The 23,922-nt window shown below is 41.2% G+C and overlaps 2 protein-coding genes across 3 annotated transcripts in view; one reads left to right on the top strand and one right to left on the bottom strand.

Moving 5' to 3' along the window:
• Nucleotides 1-829: 829 nt before the first annotated feature.
• Nucleotides 830-23,803, top strand: NSG1 (neuronal vesicle trafficking associated 1). 2 transcript variants are annotated; one of them, XM_021554338.4, is made up of 5 exons: nucleotides 830-969; nucleotides 1,338-1,489; nucleotides 5,181-5,297; nucleotides 15,770-15,880; nucleotides 21,122-23,803. In XM_021554338.4, the coding sequence occupies exons 2-5, from the start codon at nucleotides 1,361-1,363 to the stop codon at nucleotides 21,320-21,322; spliced, it is 558 nt and encodes a 185-aa protein (XP_021410013.1). In that variant the 5' UTR covers nucleotides 830-969; nucleotides 1,338-1,360; the 3' UTR covers nucleotides 21,323-23,803. The 2 variants fall into 2 exon arrangements, with proteins under 2 accessions (XP_021410013.1, XP_031360437.1); XM_031504577.3 differs by having other exon boundaries at nucleotides 1,335-1,489.
• The window catches only part of STX18 (syntaxin 18), an 80,838-nt gene continuing 58,311 nt past the window's right edge, over nucleotides 1,396-23,922 (bottom strand). Inside the window, exon 11 of the mRNA XM_085577688.1 lies at nucleotides 1,396-1,535. Coding sequence (XP_085433814.1) covers nucleotides 1,458-1,535 — 78 coding nt within the window. The 3' untranslated portion in view covers nucleotides 1,396-1,457. The remainder of the gene's footprint in view (nucleotides 1,536-23,922) is intronic.

The following is a 23,922-nucleotide window of genomic DNA, read 5'->3' as shown; positions in this document are numbered from 1 at the left end:
ATGCGTGTTGGATTGAGCAACTGGAACAGACCACGCAAAGAGGCTGCTCATGCTGGCACCTGTGAGAAGAGGTTGGTTGGTTTCTGAAGTGTGAAACTGGCTCTAGGCTGAGCACCTGTCTGCCTCTCCTGTCCCAGAGCTGCCCACCTCCCAGGCACTTGTTGCATCGCCCACAGCGCTTTCCTGCACTGCCTGGGGAGCAATGCACCTGCAAGACTACAGGAGGAGCGTGCTGGCTGCCTGGGGTTATAGGAGGCAGCGCAGTGCATACGAATCACTCTGGGTGTCTTGTGCCCCGCGCCCGGGCTGTGTGCGGGCTGCAGGCTCCGCAATACGCCCCGGCCGGGAAGTGCCGCGGGGCGGGCCAGGGCTGAGCAGAGCGGCCGGGCCGGGCTCCGCCGCGCTGGCCGCACGCCTTCCCTTCCCTTCCCTTCCCTTCCCTTCCCTTCCCTTCCCTTCCCTTCCCTTCCCTTCCCTTCCCTTCCCTTCCCTTCCCTTCCCGCAGGAGCGGAGCCGAGCTCGCCCCGGCTCAGGCGGCTGCCGGCGGGGAAGGCGAGGCCAGGGCCCCTCGCCGCCGCTCGTGTAGCGCAGCGCCCCCGCCCCGGCCGGGGCTCGCCGAGCGGGGCTCGGCGGCGCTGGCGCAGCGCACGGCGCGGCACGGCGCGGCGCGGCACGGCACGGCGCGGCGCGGCCCCGCCCGCGGAGGGGCGCGGGGGGCGGTGGCCGGGCGGGACGCGCCGCCCCCTCCACCTGCTGCCGCTGCGCCATCGCCGGCTGGGGGAGCCGCCGCCCGCTCGTCCCCGCGGGGCCCCTTTGTGCTGCTGCTGCTGCTCCGGAGCTGCCTCAGCCAGGCGGCGGCTGCGTCACGGCCCCGGCGCTGCGGCCGCCCCGAGCCACCCGCGGAGGGAGAGCCGCCGCCTCGCCCCCTGCTCCGCCATCGCGCCCGAGGCAGGGCCGGCAGCCGCGGCGGTGAGTGCCGAGCGCGGCCGTGCCCCGCCGGGAGCCCGGGGCGGGGACGGGGCTCCCGAGCCGCCCGCAGCCCCGGGCGGTGCCGCACCGCGCTGCGCCGCGGGCATCGCTCGCTCCGGGCTGACGTGCCGGGGATTTGGGGAGCTGCTTTGTGCGCGCGGTGGGTTGGGGTTTTGTTAATTTTGATAGTAGAAGCTCTGGTCATCGTTCGTACTTCCCAGAACGCCAGTAGCTAACCGAGTCAGAGCGACCACCGCGTATTTTTTATTATTTTTCCACAAGGTATTTCGAGTCCCCCGAGGGCTGGGAAAAGGTCTGGTTTCTGATATTTTGCATTTCTTTGCGTGTGTGCCTGTGTGTGCCAGCAGAAAAATCCTTCTATCCTGGAAGAATGGTGAAACTGGGGAATAATTTCAGCGAGAAGAGCACAAAGCAGCCCCTTTTGGAGGATGGATTTGACACCATCCCCCTGATTACACCCCTGGATGTCAATCAGCTCCAGTTCCCACCTCCTGATAAGGTACAGTAGGCTTCGGTTTCCACCCTGGAGAATCACACCCAAATCTCTGGCAAACAACAAAAGAATAGGTTATGGGGTAGAGAGCAGCTTAGGAACGACAAGAAGTATGGGGTATTTCAAGGCATCTAATTCCCTCTAGGGAAAAACCCAAACAGCTAAGCTCATGCAGATCCATTAAGGGTGATTTGCATTAAAAATAAGCGCGAAATGTTAGCAATAAGCACGTAGAGATTTCAGTGCTGCTATACGAATCATATACTATAAAACTGCAAGCTTCTCTATGCTGTATTGTCATAACCCTTCCTATTCTGTATCTTTTTTTTTTCTTCCACCTGGAAGGTCCTGTGTATTGTGTTTGAATACTATTAATTTTCTCTGTCCAGAAAATGCCCCCCTGATGGGGGAATAGAGCCCTGCCTTATCTGGTAAAATCTGCCTATCTTACCTCTGTAAAGTGAGCATGGGCATACTAGCAACAGAGAGCACTTCCATTTTCCTTTTGTGCTTCAGTTAGAAACTAATGCTAACCCCAGACAAGCTGAAATAATGGGATGAGAACAGGTCATTGAGTTTTCTCCTTGGCAATTTATTTTGTTCAAAACCCTCCAAATAGGTGATTCAGATATCCGCTGTAGCTGGAAGGGGGCAGTCCAGTGAGCTGCTTACAGGTTGGAAAGGAAATGTGCTTCCTGAATTCCTCATTAAATGCCTTGATTATTAGGGATTTGATTTTAAGGATTTAGAAAGGTGATGTGATAGCCTGTAAATATGTTTATTGTTCTCACAATAAAGGATTCAGTAAGTGCTACTACATGTGAGGAACACAGGAGTAGGATTTTTTCAGGGTTTTCAGTATCCTATTTTAATCGGATTCTTACTTGTAATTTCCCACATGCATCTGCTAATAAAAAGCTTTGTGGTCTTCATACAGTTTTTATTTTTGGCCTTGTGTCTTCCACAAGCTGAAATCTACTTCTATTTAAACTGATAGCTGCACATTCCTCAAACCTCAAAAAAATTCACATAACTTTGGGTAAAGAGTTCTAGCTTGTAAAATTTTCCTCAGTAGAGTGTTGCTTGTAGTCAATACAAATAAATGTGTGACCTCCATTTTAATTGCTATCAACACCATTCTGTGTTGTGTGTGGTGACCAGTTGGCAGGCATAAATGCAATAAGCCATAACAGCTGTTCAGGAGCCTGAGGGTCCATTTTATGCCCTCAGTTACATGGGTGTAAATCTTGTAACTGAGGACAAAATCTCACCCTAAGGCTTTGGAACAAGCTAAGTCTTACCGTGTCTGATACATCTGCCAGCTGGTGACTGGATAGAACCGATTACCAAGGACCAATGGCCAAAGGAATGTGTTCTGTTCCCACATTGCTAAGCAGAAGTCTGAACGAGGGATCTGCATGGTAATAGCTTTAACCTGAGCAGAGCTCTGTGGTGAACCCAGGGCATTCTGTTCCCTCCTACTAGAGTGGGGCAGAGCTCCTCCCACCTGGATGGCATTTGCCTTGAATGAAAGCAAATGTCCAGCTAAGCTAGAAACTTAAATAAAGGAATATTTGATTGGTTCTTCTTCTCTCCACTGCCAAATGTATATTAGCTTTCTTCTCCTTTTGCAAACATAGAGGGGGAAAATTAAGTTTATTGGTCCTGCTGGTGTCCTTCTATAACTGGTTAGTCATGTCAGTGTCTCTTTACTGGTTGTTAGAGACTCAAAGGCAGGAGCAGAGCAACTGACATGAAAAAAAGAAACACTTAGAAAAGATTGACACACAGATCAAATTCTGAAGTATGCAGACACTCATGTATAATGAATAGGAGTACATACTTCATGTATCTTTGCTTATTATCCACTTGCAAGGCTCCAGCATGGCAGTGAAGCATAGCTTCTTGAACAGTAGTGACTACAGTGCTAAGGATTTGATGATTTTGACAGTTTCTAAATTAAAAAGATGAAGTGATTTAAATTCATATTTAGATATGTTAAACAAAAGAAGACATTACATAACCAAGCAGTTAGAACTGTACATTCAGTGTCAGCTGAATGTGATTTGAGTTGCCTGAGATTATGTAACATAAAGGGGGGAGGAAGGGAACTAAGATGTTAAAAAGCATCCCAGAAATCATCAGGTGGTTAACTTCCATGATGCTGTTGGGCAGCTATAAAGTTAAATAGTATATTACTATCTTACTAATTGTAGCTGAAAATAGGTAAGTAGGTTTTAAACCTATGTCCTGTGAAAGTAATAAAAGTTTAAATAATAATAAACTAATGGTACTAATAAACTTTATGATACTGAGTCTAGGTACACATTCTAGGTGCCACTCAGGGAAGTGAGAATAAGGGAACCCAAATCTTGTCATTTCAGTGTCTGGCTACCTGAAGTGTCACCATCTTAATTCCAGAAAGATGGAGGGAGACTGTTTACAAGGGGATGTAGTGACAGGACAAGGGGGAATGGCTTTAAACAGAGAGTAGATTTAATGTGAGGGTGCTGAGGCCCTGGCACAGGGCCCAGAGAAGCTGAGGTTGCCCCATCCCTGGAGGTGTTCAAGACCAGGTTGGATAGAGCTCTGAGCAACCTGGTCTAGTGGAAGGGGTCCCTATCTTGGGGCATGGGGTTGGAACAAGATAATCTTCAAGGTCCCTTCCAACCCAGGCCTTTCTGTGATTAATGTATTTGCTATTAATAACAAATATGGGCTGTGCTAAAGATAGAATTTGATTTTCAGAAATCTAAAAGAATAGGTATTTATTCCTTGGAAAAACAGAGGAAATTGAACAAATTGTAATAGCACCATCACTACAATAAACTGTACCCTAGCTTGAGAATAATACTTGGAAAAAGTTCCTGAAAAATGCAGAAGGCAAAAATGAGGCAAATAGGTTAGGTATGTGAAAATTTTGTATGATTAGAATGCCTAGGGGAACACTAGAGATATGACTGACGTAATGAGTATTTTGGGAATACGGGTAAGGTGCTAAATTGTGTAGCTTGGGGCAGTAGTTCATAGCAAGGAATAAACTGAAGAGTTTGTTTGAAGAAATCTCATTAACACAAAGGTTTGTGTGCATCTTGCTGCTTGCAGATGATAATTCAGACATTAGATGTTAAAAATAGAGCACCAAAGGCCACAGCCTGTCACATGGTGAATAGCAACTAGACCCCATGGGTTATTTCACTTTTTTTTAAACTCAAAATCCTGCCATCAAGGAACATGGCATTGTCATCTGCAAGATTTTTATGGGTACTCTTCAGTAATCTTCTGTTAGTGTTCAGTTTGAAATCCCATTAATAGAATTTCCTGAAGCAAATGGAGGTGGCTATTTTCAAACTATACAAAGTAGGAAGGTCCATGATTTGCATTTAGCCTATCTTTGCCTAGTAAGAGCACAGTATCACCACAGATGAAAAAATGGAACCTTTATGAAAGTGTTGCATAACAAGTCTTGCTGTAGGTCCATCAGAACCACTTTAAGAGGCAAGTTACTTGATGATTCATATACTGGAAAAAATAATTAATAATTTAGCACTTTCAAAGAAGAATTACACAAAATGGGGAGGGGAAAGATATGGTGGTAGATGTGCTTGTAAGCAGATAAAAGAAGAGTTAAAGAATAATTAAGGTTTTTGTGGCCAACTTTAGTTGACAGTTTTGTGATTCATTCTTTTTCTTAAAGGTTGTGGTTAAAACAAAAACAGAATATGAACCTGATCGCAAGAAGGGAAAGTTCCGTACTCCTAAAATAGCTGAATTCACAATCAGCATCACTGAAGGGGTTTCAGAAAGATTTAAGGTAAGCAGTGCTGTGTGAAGATGTTAATGTCTCAGCTGTGTTAGCAGAAGTGCTTAAAATCAATTGCTGATTGTAGTCAGAACTGGCTATAGTAGAGTGCCTGTTGTGGATATAGCTGGACATGAGAAAAATTAATTCAATGTTACAATAGTTCAATATTTAACAATTAGAAACAAAATCAAATCTTGCAGCTTTATTGGTTGTGATCCCTCACTGGCAGATGAATTCCAAAGGGATTTCTGTCAGTGTGTGGGCTCCAGAATGTGGCTTGCCAGGGTGTGTGTGGGCAGCACACAGGGAGTGCTCATGGCATGGATAAAGCTCCTGTTTGTGTTGAAGGACAAGAACCACCAGAACATTTACTTTCTTTTTGGCTTCTTATTTATCACTGTGGCCAAACCATTCTCTTAAAAGCACTGTCATAGTCCATTATGTATTTTTTACAGTTAAATATATGACTTGGCAACCCAGGGATATATACCAGAGCCCTATCAGTTTTCCTGGTCCCATTTAATGTTATGGTTTGGTGATGCCTGTTACTGTCACATGGCAGTTCAGAAAGAATCTGACTCAGATTGTGTCCACACCCTTACTACTCCCTTCATTAGTCCCATAGGAAACCTGAGGGCTTAACTGATGCAAGGCTTGAATATCCTTTCTCCCTTCCGACTAGAGGATAGTTTTTCTTGCTCTGTGCAATTAAAGCAGGAAAATTGGCACTTCAGCTTATGCTCCCCTATCCTTTTAACAATAGGACTGCAGGTTTTTGGTGCTTCTAATTTGTCATCTTACCCAAGGATACCAAAATATTTTTAAGCAGTAGGCATCCCCACTCTGCAATGCACAAGTACAAATACCTTTGGAAAGACTAACATTCACTATGGGGGGAAAATACAGAGTTTCAGTAAAGGTGTGGATTCTCTTTCTACTGCACAGTTCTAAACTCTGCATGATAGGAGTTTTAGGGCTCACGCAGCGATTTTGGTGCTGTTGTGCCGAGCAATGCTCTAAAAGCTGTTCAGGCTCAAGCTGACCTTCAGAAGTGTATATGCAGCTCTCAGTGGAATCAGAGCATGCTAAACAAACAAAGTGAAGGCTCAAGGAGGGATTAGACTATATTTGGAAAGGAACTTTGCAGAGTGTTGCTGCGACAAATGTTTTAAGTGCCATTCACCTGGTGGTCTTCAGCCATACAGTGAAGCAAGTAGGTTCCCAGTCAGCTGAGTGGGGAACCACCCCAGACAGGCAAGAAGAGATGTTATGGGGTGTGGTAGGGTTTTACTAAGGAGGTAAGAAACCTAATTCCAGCTTTTCCTGTTCCTTGGTTTGGGGCAAGGACATCCCATTCCTCAGGGAATGCTACATCCTGACTTAAAATCTCTCTTTATCCTCCTGGCACCATGGTACCAGTCCTTGAGAGTAATCCCCTTGCTCTTGGGTGAGGGTAGAGTAAATGCAAATTTACAGCTCAGAACAAGGAGAGCTTATGTCTGACTGTCTTTGTGCATGTCCTGGTCACACTGAGGTGATTGGAAAATGCTTACTGTGTTGTAGAGGAGAAAGGAGAGGCAGTATTTAGTTTGAGTCCCCTGATAGGACTTTGGTTTCAAGCAGCTGAGCAGAGCCTATACCTGAACAACTTTGCATGTATGGTTTAGCAGTAGGGCCTAAGAGATTTAATTGTTGGAACATTAAGTTGTAGCTAAGGAAAGGTTTTCACCATCTCGGTCACATTTAAAAGGCTTGTGCATCCTTTTGTAAACCTGGGGGGGTTTATCTGTCTTTGTTGGGAGAGCTGAGCAAATGAGACCTTGCTGAAAACAAATAAATAGCTTGTTGTGCTGTTGGGTAGTCTTTTGTAATTTGTGTAGCTGAACAGCTAAAAGCCTGAAGATTTTTGCTTTGCATTTTTATATACTTTTGGATGGCATACTTAAATAAAATATCCTTTGATATTACTTTATGATGATCGCTCTGGGATTAATCTCATACTACAGGGTTGCTAGGTTTTGCTGCTAGGTAACTGCTGCATCAGAGAGAGGTTTCTGTAGGATTTGCTATCTCTTGGGAATTGCAGGGTGATTCACATTGTGACTGTAAGTCTAGGTTTCCAGAGAAGAGTATGGGGATTGATCAGTTGGGAAAATTTTGGTTCAGCTAATTGAAAATAATGTTCATGCAGAACATTCAGGTCCTAAAAATGTCCCTTAATCTCTATATAGCAATTCTAGAGTTGAATTATGCTGCTTGCAACATTTTAAAGAAAACTGACTAGCTCTCCAGTGGGGATGACTGTCATATTTACCACTCCCAGTAGTAAATATTACATGAATAGTTGATAATATTTCATAAATATGTAGATGAAAAGTACTGATTGTGTGAGGTTTTCTCCTGGGTCCTTATTAATTGTGAACCATCATGTTAACTTCTGCTGTTGATTCTGAGAGAGCAAAAGGATATTTGTTTGAAAATTAAATATTTGTTGTAATTATGAAATGCATTATTTAGCTGGTGAGATATTGACTTTGGCTTGTGTTCATGAAAAAACTTTCAGATGCCATTTTAATGACTTTAGTGTGGTACATCACCAATGCACAAGCTTGCCACAAGACACAGCCCAAGCATTGTGCTAAAAATAAAGCAAGTGAGTCAGTCATATTTACAAATAATTCACATGTGTATTCTCAGATGTACTTCTTAAATCATGACAAAGCAGATTGCATTTTTGGGATTCAGCAGTGCTGATCATCTAAAGCTGTTCTTGAGAATGAAGTCACTCTGCCACGTGCATATGTCATTTGGTGTTTTAGCACCTGGTGAACAATCAATTATAAAATGTATTTTTCTGCATTCAGTTTGCATTACCACAGTTATTATAACAGAGCTGAGAATGTTTTCAAAGTAAACTGCAAGTATAATTTTCCTCTATGAAGCCACATTGTGAATTCAAATCAAAATCTCTCAAAAGAATGTGAAGATTCCTGATTCTGAGAACCCCGTTGTCTTAATTTATTTTTATGGCACTAACTACACCAAGGAAAATGTGATTTTTTCACCTAAGATTATTTCCCATTGAGAAACAGAAGTCTTGCTTTTGTTCTTTGAACAGTGTAGGCTGATATGGGGAGTTGGTTCTTAAATGCAACTTTGAACAAGGCCAGTTTTTCTCTTTTGTAAATTTGTCCACTCTACAGAGTAACAAAGGATCCTCGTGAACCAGGACAAAGGAGGAAGTTAGGGCAGAATAAAACTGATGGTGTGAGTTACCCAAGGCCAAACCTTTGCCTCCCCAATTGACAGAGCAGTGTTTTTACAACCTTCAGTTGGATTTTGTAGTGGGATGTCTACTCTGGTACCCACTGATTGGGCTACAGCTGGCAGTTATGTACAAACACAACAATTAAAAGAATGGGTTGTAACAAAGCATGACTTTTTTTTTTCTGTCTTTGAGAAAACCTCAATAAAGAACATTTAGAGGTACTTTAAAAGCAATCACAAATTTTTCATAATAAATTTCAAGCCATTAAATTAACCCAAGCTGTGATATGCCTTCAGCCTTTGGTTTCTGTTCAAAGACAGTTTAGTTCTTCTGACTTTATCCTTGACATCTCTACATACATCTAACTGCAGAGCCAAAGCCTCAACCTTATCTCTGTGCTAAGACCATGTAAACTGTGTCCCATCAAGTAGCAGCTGATGAAATGTCTGCGTGAAGTTATGGAAGAGGAATTGAAACTTCAAGATCAGTTCTTGCAGTTCTGCCTGGTCACTTCAAAACTGCCAGAAAGTATGCACCATATATGTAACTGTTCAGGGCTTTTTTCTATCTTAAAAGGGGCATCCTTCAAACATGTTTCTGCCTCAGCAATTTTGTACCTCTTCTTAGTAATGCCAGTGGTTATTATTGTTGCAAAAATAACCAGAAACAAGGAAAACTCTTTGCTGCTGTGTGATTACTTTGTGTGTTGAGTAGCTCTTTGCTCCCACTTTAAAAGTCTTTTAAGAGAAGATTTCAACCGATTCCTGTACAGGTATCACTTCCATAAGTAGATTCTGTGTCTATCACTAAGTGCTGGAAGAGTGACAGGTACTTAACTGTCATTAGTAGTTCTGTTTCTCCAGTGGAACCACTCACAGGATTAAAGTTGCTCACAAGTATAAGTGTTTGGCAGGCTTTACATATTTTCATAACTACTTAAATAAGAAAAATAAAGGAGGTGGTTCTTTCAATGTAACAATTATTTTAAAATAATTGATGCAAGTAAAGGCATTGCACGGCAACTGTCACTTTTCCTTTTTTTAATGTTTGATATTCTCTGATATGACATTGACAATCCTCCTGCTAAATTTTTGGTTGAAAGGAATTTTATAGTCAGAACTGGAAGGTTTGAGTGGATGCTTAACACAGCTCCCCTGCTGTAAGTCAGGTGTCCTCTGCCACTGTCTCCATTAAAAATCCATTTAGTGGAACAGAACCAGTCACACAGGTGACACATATGATGTTTTGGATCTCTCCAGATGCATCACTTAAATAACCTTTCCTGTTCTGTAATAACATTATGCAGCCTTTTTCCTGGCCTCCGTAGTGTCTACTGGGTTTGTATGAGAAGGTAGTAAAACTCTTATCTTGGTGCCACAGGGTTTCTTGAACTGCTTCCTCAGATCCCTTTTGTTAAGAAATACAATATATGGTGCTGTGTGATAGAAGATGACAGGAATGTTGCCATGAACAGTTGAGTTAAAGTGCAGTTCTAGGATCTCAAGGCCAGTACCTTGTTAACCTGTTTTTGTGTAACAGTGTGTCCCTCAGGTTTCATTAATCAATTCCCTTGCAGAGTGGTCCTGTTGTCTTGCCCTGTCACTGTTAATAAGCTCTGGTTCTGTAGCTTCTTTTCTCTTACTGTCCTCATGAATCTGCCTGCTTTTTTTGCATTTTTCTGCTGCTACTTCCAGTCATCTCCAGGTAAGCATCCAAGGCAGTTCTCTCTTTGTCATTTCTACTTGAGAGGGACAGTGTTTTGATTTCTACTGCTTTTTCTGTACAATCTGCCCCCAAACTATCATCCTCCTTGAGCACAAAGTTGTGATGGGAATGTTGTGGTGAAGAAGTTGAGTTCAGTAGATGGATACCAGTCATACAGCTAAACATGACATGTAATGTTAGAAATACTGTTCTGAAACAAGGCACCGGGTTGTCTTTTGGACTTGGAGGTCATCCTGTATATTCCCACAGCAAGTACAGGGTACTGCATCAGGGTCTTCTGTGTAATTTACATTGCTGCATAAATGAATACGAGTCAAATGTTGCATTAATAGCTGTAAATGTTCCTTTTTTCTTTTTCATTGCCATTTCCCATTTCTCACCATTTCTTAATCCTTGAGTGTATTGTTCCAGACATGTTTTTCGTTTAAATTTCCACGGACAGACTGAGGTAATAGCAAACAAGGACATAATTTTGCAGAAGCAGTCATAAGTGGAAAGCTGATTTTTGTGCTCTCTAACATGCTGGTAGAGGGCATTGTGTAGCTGGAGATGCAGGATTTTAGTGGAAAGAGGTGAAATGGAGGTCATGGCCATTAGCAAGAAAGTCAATGCAATGTTTTACGAATTTTTGTCTGTGGGATGTAGCCAGACACAATCTGTTGTAATTACAGACCATCTGCCTAAAATTCTCTTGTAGTTTAAATTGGATAGCAATAATCTTAATTTCCTGTCCTAAGTTGTTGTACAGAGTTGCTGTATTTTGCCCCAAAGGTCTCTGCATTTTACTGGTGAGCAAAGCATTAATTGGCTCTAAATCATTTCCTATGAAAGGTGCTCTGTAAGTGTATGTTTTCATTCTTGTTCAGTGCTGGCAGCAAGTCTGTGCCTCGTACTTCACAAACCTATCAGAAATGAAAGCTGTGTTCCCAAGAGGTTGCAGTTGAGATAGGTAATGCATAGATGTGGAACAGAGACGAGATGTGACCAAGAGCCAGTGATTAAGCAGTGAAAATCATTGCATATCTTGTTAGTTCTTCTAATAACAGGAATGCTCCTACATGGGTTTGTGTGCTGACAGAAGAAAAAGCATGAAGGAAGGTGTGGTGCAGAACAGCACAGTATGAGTGGCTTAATAAATGAATCTCAAGCAAGAGAAAGGATTAGAGAAGTAGAAGGCAGGGGAGAAGTGAATAGTACCCATGCTTTAGTGGGACAGTGCAATAAAATAAACAGCAAAATGGAGGGAGCAGAGAGGAGCAAAATGGGTAGACTTGTGCATGCCTTGAAGCATAACCAGGAAAGGGTGTGAAGAGAAGCAGGCATTGTTAGTACAGTTGATGAATTTTGCTGTAGTATTCCAGCTTGATTAAAAAGGGAGTCCAAGTAAACATTAGTGGAGTGAGGAAGGAGGAGACTGCAATAGCCAGGCAGAGAAAATATGGCTTGCAGTCTTTCACAGTTGAGGCAGAGTAGCATGGACTGATAGGGAAGATCTGCTAGATCTTACGGTAAAGGTCTTATCACAAGCTGTTTACATGATAATGTAGTTGTCAGATATAGTGAGTTTCATTTGTTCAGCTAACTGCTTACAGAGTCTGAAGACAAGTTTTTTGCTCTGGGTATGCTTACTTCATTCATTAGTCATCTCTTATTTCGATTACTCTAATGGCTTCTGGCTAGACGTTGTCCTTCTTCTGCTCGTCACTTACAATCTATTCAAAAATCTGCCACATACATAATACCTTGTCATCTTTTCTGCTTTATTTTGCTGCCAGATCCCCTTAAAACTAACTTTAAATGTCACACTCAAGATGAAAGCAAAATCACACTTTGAATTCCTAGTTAAAAGAAATGGTTGTTTGTCCTATCTTATAGTTACTTCAAAAGTATTTTAAAAGCTCATCACTCTTGAGCTATGACAGTCACCTTGGAGTCTGCAGGATATGCATGGCAGTGAATGATCACAGTAATTCACAAGAGTTCTGCTTGTGAATGTACTGTGTGGGGTCCTGCATTGCCAGCTGGCTACCACAAAAAAGGAGATTCAAGATTTCCTTCCAGAAGAAGGGAAGTGGTGCTTGTCCATGCATGGCAGCTGTTCCTGCCTGAAGAAGAGGGCAAGTTGTGAGTAGTATGTTGGTAAGAAGAAAATAGTTTATAGCGAGTGTGCAAAGGTGCTGTGAAGAAAACAATACAATGACAGCTTTGGGGTTGCTTGTGGTCTGAAGAGCTGATTGATGCCTTCTCTTTTTTAATGCTTTTATTTCTGAAAAGCATCTGGGAAGAGAGAGCACAGAGGTAGGGTTGCACTGTGTTAGTGCATGGATAGAAGCTGACTGCCTCAGGTTCAGAAGTGGTCCATGTGGGCCATCAGTGGTGGGTTATTATGAGAATAAAAATGGCTATTAGAAGAAAGAAAAGGATTTTCAATTTAAAAGGGAAGTGGATTGGATTAACAGGTGATGGCAATCACCTTGGGAAGAACTCCATTGCTATATTCTGTCTATGTTGTTTTCATCTCTAGCTGTCTTTAAATAGAAGTTACTCGCATCCTGAAGGGTGGTAGGAGAAGGGAGCTTCTCTCCTAACAGGAAGGAGACAAGAGCTTACTTGATTAGGGATTTGCAAATGGAGTGTGATTGCAAATCACTGGAGATAATGAGAGCGAAAAATTTACATGTTACTACCAAAATTAGTAACATTAGGAAATACAGTAAGTGAGAGAGAAAAATTCTGTGGTATTTTTGAAGCAGGACCCATGAGAACTTTTCTCATGGCTTACTGTGTGGCAATGGAAGAACTTGTACAAGCAGTGAGAACTCACAGCTCCAAAATGCCACTGAAAACAGGTCTCAGCAAATCACCATGGCCATGGCTGTGCAACTTGCCAGGCTCCAGCAATCAACACAACACTGGCCTTTTATATTATTTTAAAAAACAGTGCTTCTCAGAGCAGTTTTGAAGATTTGTAGAGTGATCCTGCAGTGATTGTGGAAATACAGTTTTTTTCTTACTGTCTTAATGTCTATTCTCAGTTACAAAACAGCTTGTTAGTATGTTGTCTCAGTATGTTCCTGAGAACTCATCTACATGTCAGAATGGTTACAGCTGGGAAATAACATTACAATTCTACTACTGGCTGCTAGTAGAAGGGCCAGGAAACATGGTTAAAATACTTCTATAGAATATTTTTCAAATATATTTTCAAATATGTTTTTCAAGAATATTTTTCAAAACATTTTAAACTCTTAGCTCCTATCTGTGGTGGAGACAAATACAAGCTGAGTTGATGTTTGTCACAATAGTTCTGCCTGATGCCCGTGTCCCATGTCACAGGCCTGTGTTCCTAAAGGGAGTAGCTTTTGCTGAAGGCTGTGTGGAGTCAGAAGCCTGATAAAAAACCTACTGGAAGGCCTGAGCTAGGATGGGGATATGTGTGAATGTTACATTGGTTGTTATCAAATTGGGCCACAGAGAATGACCAGAAAGGAAGGTACTTTGTCTCTTGGATTCATGCAGGACATACTGAGGCATGGGAGATACGAGAATGTTGTTGACAAGTCAGAGTGAGCTATCTATGTTAATTTTTGTGTATGCAAACAAGTAATAAACTTGGAGAAAGGCTAATTAGATGTGAAAATTGTTGTCAGTGTGATGTTTTCAGAGGTTAATTAAGAATACATTTTCTTTTTGTACTCCAGTGACTGTTGAGAAACTGAACATGTTGATCCATGTCTCATTTCAGTTGTTATTGTTACATATTTCTGCTGCTAAATTACTTCTCAATCTGCAGTTCTCCTCGCCTCTCCTCCAGCCTTCCCTTTTTTTGATTATTTTCTATCAAAAATCCTTGGCTTCAGAAACACACAACACTCAACCTTGTATGGCTGAGTTGTATTCTGGCCTTGTTTCAGCCAGAAAATATAGCACTTGCTGTTGTCTGCCTATGATGAGATTTGCTTTCACAGGATGAGAATTCCTTTAAGTTTATTGTTGTCCTGAAATGTCCTAACACCACTGCCACACACAGCTTGTAGTGTTGCAAACTGTTGAGGTTTATCAAAACGGGTGTATGATGGTTGTTTTTACCAAGAGGCAAAGCTACAATTTTTTGGTTTTTTGGCTTTTTCAGATACCAGATTATTCTTGTTTCAATTAATTGACCCTGATATGCCTAAATTAACTTTTCAGGAGGTGTATATAGCTGGTTTACTCATCTTACTTTAAATTTAGATAATATGCTTTGTTTTAAAAAGTAATCATATAATCTTGTTTGTTTGTGTTTATTACTGTTTCTCATGCTGTAGCACATGCCTGATTCTTTCTAACTTGCCAAAAGAAAATTAATCTCAATCACTCTTACTGTGTAGTCTCTATGACCTACTAATTTGTCTATCAGTAGAAATTTCAGAATAATAAAAACACACATCTGGGATACTTTCCCAGGTAATGAATGCTATTTGCTCAGCTCACACCTTCCACAAAAATGTGTCTGAATTAGAGAGCTTTGTACTGTAACTGCTGGGTGAAATTTTGTGCTGTCTCGTCAACGGGTGATGTAATTCTGAAGGTAATTCTGTCTTGTGACACACCAGAAGGCTGCTGCTCTCCAGCTGCTCAGAGTTTGTACCTGGGAAGGGTTAGCTTGGTCCTGACACTTATTTCAGGTTTGTCTTAAGGTGGGTCTTGGACTTGTCTGTAGCCCAAGCTCAGGGGCAGAGAGGTACTGAAGGACATGGTGAAAAGCCATGCAAGGCTGTGTGTAATGGCTTCTCTGTGAGCACTGTGGAAAGAGGTGCCACACAACTCCAGGAGGCCAGCCAAGTGCTGAACATGGGGTATTTCCTTATGGATCTGGCAGTCAACCACTCCTGTACAGGCTCTGTGTGATGAAGTAGTACTGTTTCAACCTATAACTTAAGAAGGAGTATGGAGCAACCAAGAATGCAGACTACTGGTGTAACTATCCCTAAGTTCAGAGCAGGTGCAATGACCTCTAATCCTAACAAGAGAGGGCAGACATTACTTTGTCCATGCCCTGCAAGTCACCTCTGGATGACACCTGTGCTAACTTACTGTCACCTGACTCCATTCTTGGACAGGCACAGGGAAAGCAAACATGCTTAGCACCTGACATAAACTAGACGTAGACTTACATCATCCATCCACATACTGAAAAAACAGCAGACACAGGCTACGTTGGTGTGTCCTGGCCTCATGTGTCTGGAACAGAAATACAATTAAAAAAAGCCTTGCAGTACCCAGGCAACAGGCCACTGCCCAGATGATCCTCTTTCTTCTGAGAAGGGCAGGGTAGAAGCACTTATGTGCTGCTTCTCTGTTCTCCCTCAATAATTAAGCAGCTGGTTTTATCCTTTACTTGATTTTAATGTAAAGTGCATTCACAGCATTCTGCTGCCTGCAGTAGCAAGCAGCAATAGAATAAGCAGTGCATTACTAACATAAGCTATTTTATTTTTCTTTACAGGTAACTGTGCTGGTCCTTTTTGCCCTTGCATTCTTAACGTGTGTTGTATTTCTGGTAGTCTACAAGGTTTACAAGTATGATCATACCTGTCCAGAAGGATTTGTTTTCAAGGTAAATTGCATACCCGTTCTAGAAAAACAGTAGAGTATGTAATGTTCTGTGTTGTTTTAGGCATAACCTTGATCAAGGCATCCTGTATTGCATAGATTTGGTGTTTCTTTTCATAGTTTAGTGTGCTTCCTGCTATGCTTTTGCTTTGTAATTTATAATTTAAGTTATACTTTTGCACAATATTAATAGTGTTATTTTGCTAACGCTTTAAACATTGCTTAGATTTCACACTAAGCAAAAATATAGCAAAAATCTAAACACTGGTGTCTCTAACTTCATCTGCAGTTGTCTGGACAGAGCCCTTATTTATGGGTCATATGGTTTAATGTTGCATGTTCCTCCAAATTACTGACTTAGGAAATGAGAAAATGATAAAATGTGGAGGAAAAAATCTGGAATATGTGTCAAAGAAAAAGTAGAGTGATGTTCTCATTAAGAGTAGTAGAGTTACTTCAGGGTTATTTTTGTACTAAGAACTTCTTGTTCTAGAACAGTGACCTCCGAGCCCTACTGCCAAAAGTGGTGCCAAAAAAAGGGAAAACACATTTATTGTAAAAAATACTGGTTCTAACCAAAAGGAGGCTGGGCTCACTTTGTGAGATGGTGGTGCTGACTCCTTTGTTATGACCTGAGCTGAAAGTCAGGAAAGTAACGTTGACTTCCCATGACTTCCCAGTTGTAAATTCAACAGTTGAACTTGACTGTAATTAGGTAAGAAAAGTAGCAGTGATAATGGCATTTTTCTCTTTAATTTTTTTAATTATATTTAGTCACATAATAAATCAATATGAAACCCAGTGCAAACTTCAAAAGCATTGAAGAAGGGATGTCTGCCTCAGCACTCCTCAACAATCCTGTTCAGGATTTTATCTGTCACTTCAAGCACATAAATATCTTACAAGAATCTAGTTCAAAATTATAATCAGTAATGCCCTTCTGGATTAATTTAGGTTCAAGCATTCAGTTGGTGACTTCTTCCCCTTTGTTCAAGGGCAAAAGATACTGTGGTTAGAATACTTGGCTGTAACTCAGGAGATCCAGCTTTTGGTTCTGCTGCTGGCTTTTTGTGTTGCCTCAGACAGGCACTGCAACCCCTCTGTGTTCATGTCTCAGGGGACAGCAGGCCTTTTTTTTTCCCCTAAGCTTTCTCCTGGCATTGAGCAGCTTGGAATATGGATTGTTATGTTCCTTTCAAGCCTGTCTTGATGTGATCCTGACTTGACAGGAACAGCCAGTTACCTGCACCTGTGGGAGTCTAGCAACAGCCTCCTGCTTCTGCCTCCACTCATACCAAGTTGCTCTCTCCTTTCAGCTGAGCTTTCTGGTTTCTTGTGGCTTTTCTTACCAGTATCACAAATATTTAAGGAGAGAACATTTTCTCCGCTATATTTCAGTTGCCCTGGGACGAGAGTTTGGTTGTTTCTCTCTTTTGGGTCCTGTGTTTGGGACAGAAGTTAGGCAGAATGTCCCATAGCTCATTAGAGTGCAGCACATGCACAGGGCTACATCATGGTTACTCTCCTGGTGGTTTTCTTGGAGCTGGTGTTTTGTTTCCAGCTGCTTGGTGGCATAATGCCAGGAGACAGAGCATTTTTGGTCACATACCTCTTTCAAGAAAGAGTTCTATAGCATAAGGATGTTGGCTAATGACACAAGGTCTGAAAACCACCACTGTGAAAATGACTTTTGTATTTATTTGCATCTGTTTTTCGGGAGAGTCCATGATATGTGATGGCACAGCTTGCACAGATGTCTAAGGAAACATCAAGTCTGTCTCCTTGTGACCAGTGTCTCTGTGGGCTGGCTTCATGTTTCAGGTGGACTCAACAACATTATCTGGCCTGGATGTTCCCAGGCTTTAGATGCTGACGTGATTTCCTGGTTAAGGGCAAACGTGTGCCTGCCTCAGGAAGCCTGATGCTGCAGGAATCTCTGCATAAAGGCTGAGCTAATCACAACTCTGAGTCAGATTCACTCTTCTCTGCTTTGATGCTCTCATACATGGAGGAGTTCCAAAGGTTTTTGCTGTACTACGCCTCCAGGGCATGAAGGTGTGCTTAAAAAGGTGTTCGTTTTCTTTTGTACAGCAGTCTTATTTCTGTGCTTGCTTAAGCTTTCTGAGACAGCCTTAGTACTGCTGTTCTGCAAATTGCTTCTCTGGAGCACTCATCAGAACCTACTGGTGAGACTCACCAAAAAAACCTGAGTGCACTTGCATCCTGAAGAATTTCCCCAGGGTTTCAGTATGTTCTGTACCATATCTGTTACCCTTTGGCTTTTGTTGCCAAAGCACCTGCATTCTGACAGACTTGTGGACAGTACAACAAAGTCATCTCAGTGCATTGAAGACCACACCATCATCTGTTAAACTGGGAATTATTGACCCAGTAAAATTAACATAACAAAAGATACCATTTATAAGTGAATTCCATTAGGGTCTTCATGTCAAAGGAACAAAAGGAATCATCTTAATTCAGCCAGATATAGACTGGCAACCAGGGTTTTCTGGGGCATCAAAAGCCATAACCTGTAATTAATTTCCAAAATAGAAGGGTTGTGAGAAAAAAAAAAAAAAAAGACTGCCAAGTCACTGTGGAGCATCCCAGTTTCTCCTCATGGCCTTCCTTCTCTCACCTGGAAACCATGGAAACAAACAAAAAGGATGGAAATAAATGCTCTACATAGCTGAAAGTGGCAGGGTAAGAATCAGCAGCAGTTCCCATCACTCAGTCACTGAGTGCTGCATGGTTTGCCTTGACTGGGAACTAATCCGAGGGGTTGTCCTTAGGCAGTACAGAAGGGGCAATAAGTAAAAGGGGAGGTTGTTTTCCCATCTCTTCTAGAAGCATGAAATCCCAGGAGCAAAAATGCAGTCAAGAGGGAATCTGATGTCTGTTTCTTTAGGCTCTTTGGTCAGATGTTTTGCATGTTTGTGACTACAAGGCCCCCCTCACCCTCCCAATAATGAAACCAAAAAACAATCACTGAGTCATTTTTGCCTGCTACAAAGTAAATTGCTTCTGAAGGCAACATAGGATTCTGCAGCTTTTTTTTTTCAGACTGTCAGTAATCTTGGCTTGTCTTCAGCTCTAATAATTATATTTTCTTGAATTTCCTTAGCAGATTTCATTAATTCAATGGATTGTGTTCCTTTCCCCACTTTAAATATTTAGAATTGTGATTACATCCCATGACTGAGTGAAATAATCACTACACATATGTCTGTGTCTAAGTGCTTAGTCATTTTATCACATCAGTAGTGTCAGTTATCCCAGATAAAACATGTATAATACTTCCAGAAGATGACATGGTTGATGTATATGAACATGCATATCAAATAGCTCTATTCCATATTCCTGGATTATGTTTTTATGAATCTAGGTCCCAGTCTTGCAGCTAGCAAACACATTGACTATGAGCATGGGAAAGCCTACGTTGCCTTACAGTGCTGAACTGACACAGGTGCTGTTTAGCCAGGGTTAACTCCCATCTGCTTTGTGGTGCTACTTCAACAAAGCTGGGAGGGAGAATTGCCCCAGCTGCTGCCTTGACAGAAGATGACAGATGAAGGGAACCAGGGTGGCCATGGAAGCTCTGGGCACCCCTGTGAGTCTGAGGCTCCTGGCACACACGGTCCCAGGGCCGAGGCGCTGACTGTGGGAGGCTGTCAGGCTTGTGGCAGCGAGGCATCCTTCAGCCTCCCACTGCCACCTGATTGAACTGTCAGGGGCACACAGGCTCTAAGACTACTTGTGGGCCTCTTGTTTGGGCAAGTATTCCTTTCTTCTTTCATAGCTTTTGATGATTTTTTTTCCTTTTTAGGAGGCAAAAGTTGTATTAAGCCAAGACTGCTGGATCTTCACCCATCTTTTGCTTTATGAGTTAAAACCATTAGTTGTGCTTATTTATGCCTTTTTTTTTTTTTTTTGACATGAACAAAAGTCAACTCAGAAGTAAATGTGGACACTTGTAAGGTAGAATCTGGTCCTAAAACCCATGATTTTTTGCATGTGTTTTTCTGCTGAGAAATTCCCAATATAAAATTTTGTTTGCTGAGTAGAAGAACAGTAGCAGTTCAAAGGTGCTGTGCTGTAGTATTATAAATTTTAGCCCTCTGGTGCTGGAAGCAAGAAGACCAAATACCCTTCTTTTCAAAACAGCCAGAGTATAAATGACTACATGAATTTTTCCTCAAGCTGTAGCTACTTCCAGCTTACAAGCGTCAATTCAGTTGCTCAGGTGACTGCCCTAACATGTTGAAGTATCAGGCAAGACTGTCTGGACTAGCCAGTGTGGAAAGAGGACCTGCAGAGAGATCCCAAGACCTCCTGGGGCAAAGCCTGGAGGTCACAGTATATGCCTTAATAACTTTTTTCTTCAGTGCAACAAGCTGCTCTGTAGGAGCTTCCTGCACCGTGACTGGAAGAACTCCTGGATGATACCTGCCACAAACACACTGCACAGGCACATTCACTTTGGCTTTTAAGATGACAGCAAAATGGATCTGACTTTTATTTTACTCTCTAAATTATCTATTTCACTTTCCAAAGCTCTGAGCATCTAGGAGGTTCTATTTACTACTCCTACAGTCCTGGGAAATGAAATAATGTAGTCTGACAGCTCCAGAGAGCTTTTTAAAAGCCTGCTGTTGGCTACATCTTTCTGACAATGAGGAGTGAAGTATTTTGTGTGTGTGTAAACACTTGCACATACGCTTGGCCACCCACAGAGTTTTTCCTATAATATGTGAGCTGCTGGGCTGTAAAACTGTTCATACATTGGCACCAATATATCTGTATTAATTTCTGTCCCTCAGACTGCAAACACCAGGGCAAATTGCCTGAAGTTAATCTAACAGTATGATACAGACAGCTGTAATTGTAAACCAAACAGTTGGAATTTGGTGGGCAGGAATAAACAGCAAAATGTGTCTGGAACAGGAGACTGAATACTTTGTCAAAATAATTTTAGGCAAGCACATTTCTTGTATGTTAATTATTCTGGCATATAAACCCAGATTGGTCTTCCTGGCAAATGCATGAGTAGTTTAAGGATTGCAGGGAAGAACATTCTGAACACAGTAGGACAATACTGTAGTTCATTGATGTATGTTGCATCTTTACTCACAGATAGTGACTCTTGGCTTAGACTAAAAGGAAAAGGAGAAAAAAACCCTAATCTGCTTTGTGTGTGTGTGGGGGGGGCTGTATCTGAAATCTAAGCAATGGATTTTCTTTTCAGAATAACCAGTGCATTCCAGCTGGGTTGGAAAACTACTACTCTGAACAAGACTCCAGCGCTCGAGGGAAATTTTACACAGTCATAAACCACTACAACCTGGCCAAACAAACCATCACGCGCTCCGTGTCCCCGTGGATGACAGTACTGTCAGAGGAGAAACTGTCTGAACAGGAGACTGAAGCTGCTGAGAAATCAGCTTAGGATGATAAGCTAATTATTAAAACTATGTCATTTGAAGGTAACTAAGGGACTTACTTCAAGGAACTTTTCATTAAATATAATTATGGATAATTTAGAGGTTACTCATGTTTATGGTGTAACTGCTTCTGTTTGCTGATACTGCTTTGCAAAAAAAAAAAGAAAAAAACTGAAAACAAAAACTTGCTGCAGAACATTCATGGGCATAACCCCAGGTGCATATCAGCATTGCTGTAGAGCTTTGACACCATTTTCAATGTTAAAAAAATCCAATGTTAGATATGTTCTTGCAGTTTATTGGATACTGATAGATTTTGTCACTGGATTTTCAGGGCTTGGATCTTAGATAAATCATGTGTTCTCTTGTCTGAACAGATAATTAATTAATTACATTTTTGAATTCTTTTTCATTTTGCAAACTGAAACACCCCAGCCATAACTAGAGTGATCTCATGTTTAGCTGAAAGCTGTAAGTAATGTTTAGTTTGGGCTCAAGCAAGAATGACAGTCAGCACTGATATCGGGGCATAATGTAATGACTTGTATGGAGAAAGAAACTGTCAGGTCGCATTTTTCCTTACATTTCCTTTACTGTTTTTGTAAGTGATAATGAAGTTCTCTGCAACAAGGCATGCTCAATGTTTTCTTATTGCTGTCAGCAGGATTTAACTGCATTTCCACTGTGGCTTCAGCATCTTGGTAAGGATGTGCACTGAAACACAAACTAGATAGACTTATGGAAAAAACACAGGCAGTTTTAGTGGTGGGTGTTGAGGATAGTGTAAAAAATATACAGTTCAGGATGTTCTAATGAGAAATGACATCTTTTGATCACACTAAAGAGGCAGAAAGCCTGTTCACAGTACATGTAGTCCACTATGTCATTTGTTGGATACAGCTGAAGGAGTAATATGTCTAAATTTTCTCCTGTATTACATTCACATTTTCCCTTTTTATTAGTTAGAAGGAACTTTCTATTTATGTATGGTTTGCAGTTTGATACTTTTTAAAACATGGAGCATCACAAGTGAAACAGTAGCTTGTTAGATACCACAACTGGCTGTTAAAGCTCCATGTAAAACAGAGTGAAGAGTTAGAACTGTTTGTATATGGCTTGGGAGGGGAAAAGATGTAGAAGAACATAGTATTGTGGATGCACGTTTAAGTTCCATTGTAATTACAAACTTACCTATTCTTTGTGTGAAATCATGTTTTCATTTTTATTATAAATCTTAAATATACATTATAAAAAGACATCTTATTAATTTAACATACAAAAGTGTGTGAAGCATCTGGGCCAGCAAATTGCCTTTTTATTCATGTAATTTAAATGGGACAAGGTAGAGTGGGCATGTCAAAAGTTCCTTTTTTTTTTTTTTTTTTTGGTTAGAGGCTATACAAAAATTAAGGGCAAACATCAGTGTAGGCTGTTTTTCAAGATCTGTAGCAGAAAAAGTGTGGTCAGCTCTACTTCTGGTTTTCTCCAGCAGAAGCCTGTCATCCCAATACAGTAAAAATAACCATTATGACTCAGCGCTCTAAATTTGACAGGAAATGTGCATTACAGAGTGCAGCTGTAAAAGGCTTTTTATTAAGTCATCATGGTATGTGGAATGCCTAAGAAGCAATAAACTATGTGCCAATTTTTGCATTGCAATTGAAAATACCAAGCTTATGTTAAGATCTTTAAAACATATCCATGTTTTCATTTGCTAACAGGCATCTGCTTTACTGAATATAATTGATTCACATGTAACTTTTGACATTTTCACTCTGTGTATAGTAAAGAATAAAAATGATGTTACCTGTTGCATAAAATGTATAGAAATATACATTTCAGAAAAGAGATAGGAAAACACACACCTTTCATATCAACATACTTATGGAGGACATTCAGATTTTACAGGATGGAAAGCTCTGTTTCCTAAGACTGTTCTAAATAGAAATGATTCATGATACATCTCCTCCCCTTAAATTTAGGACAATAAAAACTTTAATGCGAAAGTAAATACTGATGAGAAAGAACTTCTTTTTCTCCTCGTAACAATAAACAATAAAAATTAGTAAGCCTTATGATTTTGGAGAAACAGATTGTTTATGCTTCTTGAAATCAAAACAATTTTCTGTCTGATTTATCAGGAGGGAGTTTATAGATCTTATCTACACTTAGAGACTTTTTTTAGTTAACAAATGCTCCCAGGTTTAGTACTTTGAGGAGTACTTTGAGGACTTTAATTGTCTATCCTTTGGCTTTATTCCAGCATCCCAGAACATCTGTTTCATTGCACAACCTGTTTTGTTGTATTCTCTTTTCACTTAACAAGTAAAAGCTCTTTTGTTGACTCCTTATCATTACTAGTACCATTAGATCAAGCTGATTTCTGAGACAAGTAGTTTCAAAGGATTAGAAGTAAAGGTCATTATGTGCAAAGTGATCACTGTGTACTGAAGTGGTGTGATGAAATAAACGCCTGAGACAGCGTAGATGCTTCTGCACAGTAACAGTTTTCTCTTGCTCTGGGATGGGAGCTGGACTTTCCACAGCACAGGTGGGTGGCTGTGACAAAACCAGTATTGTTGCTTTTTCTTCTGTGAAGTCTGCT

The sequence above is a fragment of the Lonchura striata genome, chromosome 4 (genome assembly GCF_050655825.1).
Source record: "Lonchura striata isolate lonStrDom1 chromosome 4, ASM5065582v1, whole genome shotgun sequence".
Taxonomy (NCBI): Eukaryota; Metazoa; Chordata; class Aves; order Passeriformes; family Estrildidae; genus Lonchura; species Lonchura striata.
This window is presented reverse-complemented; position numbering and strand designations above follow the sequence as displayed.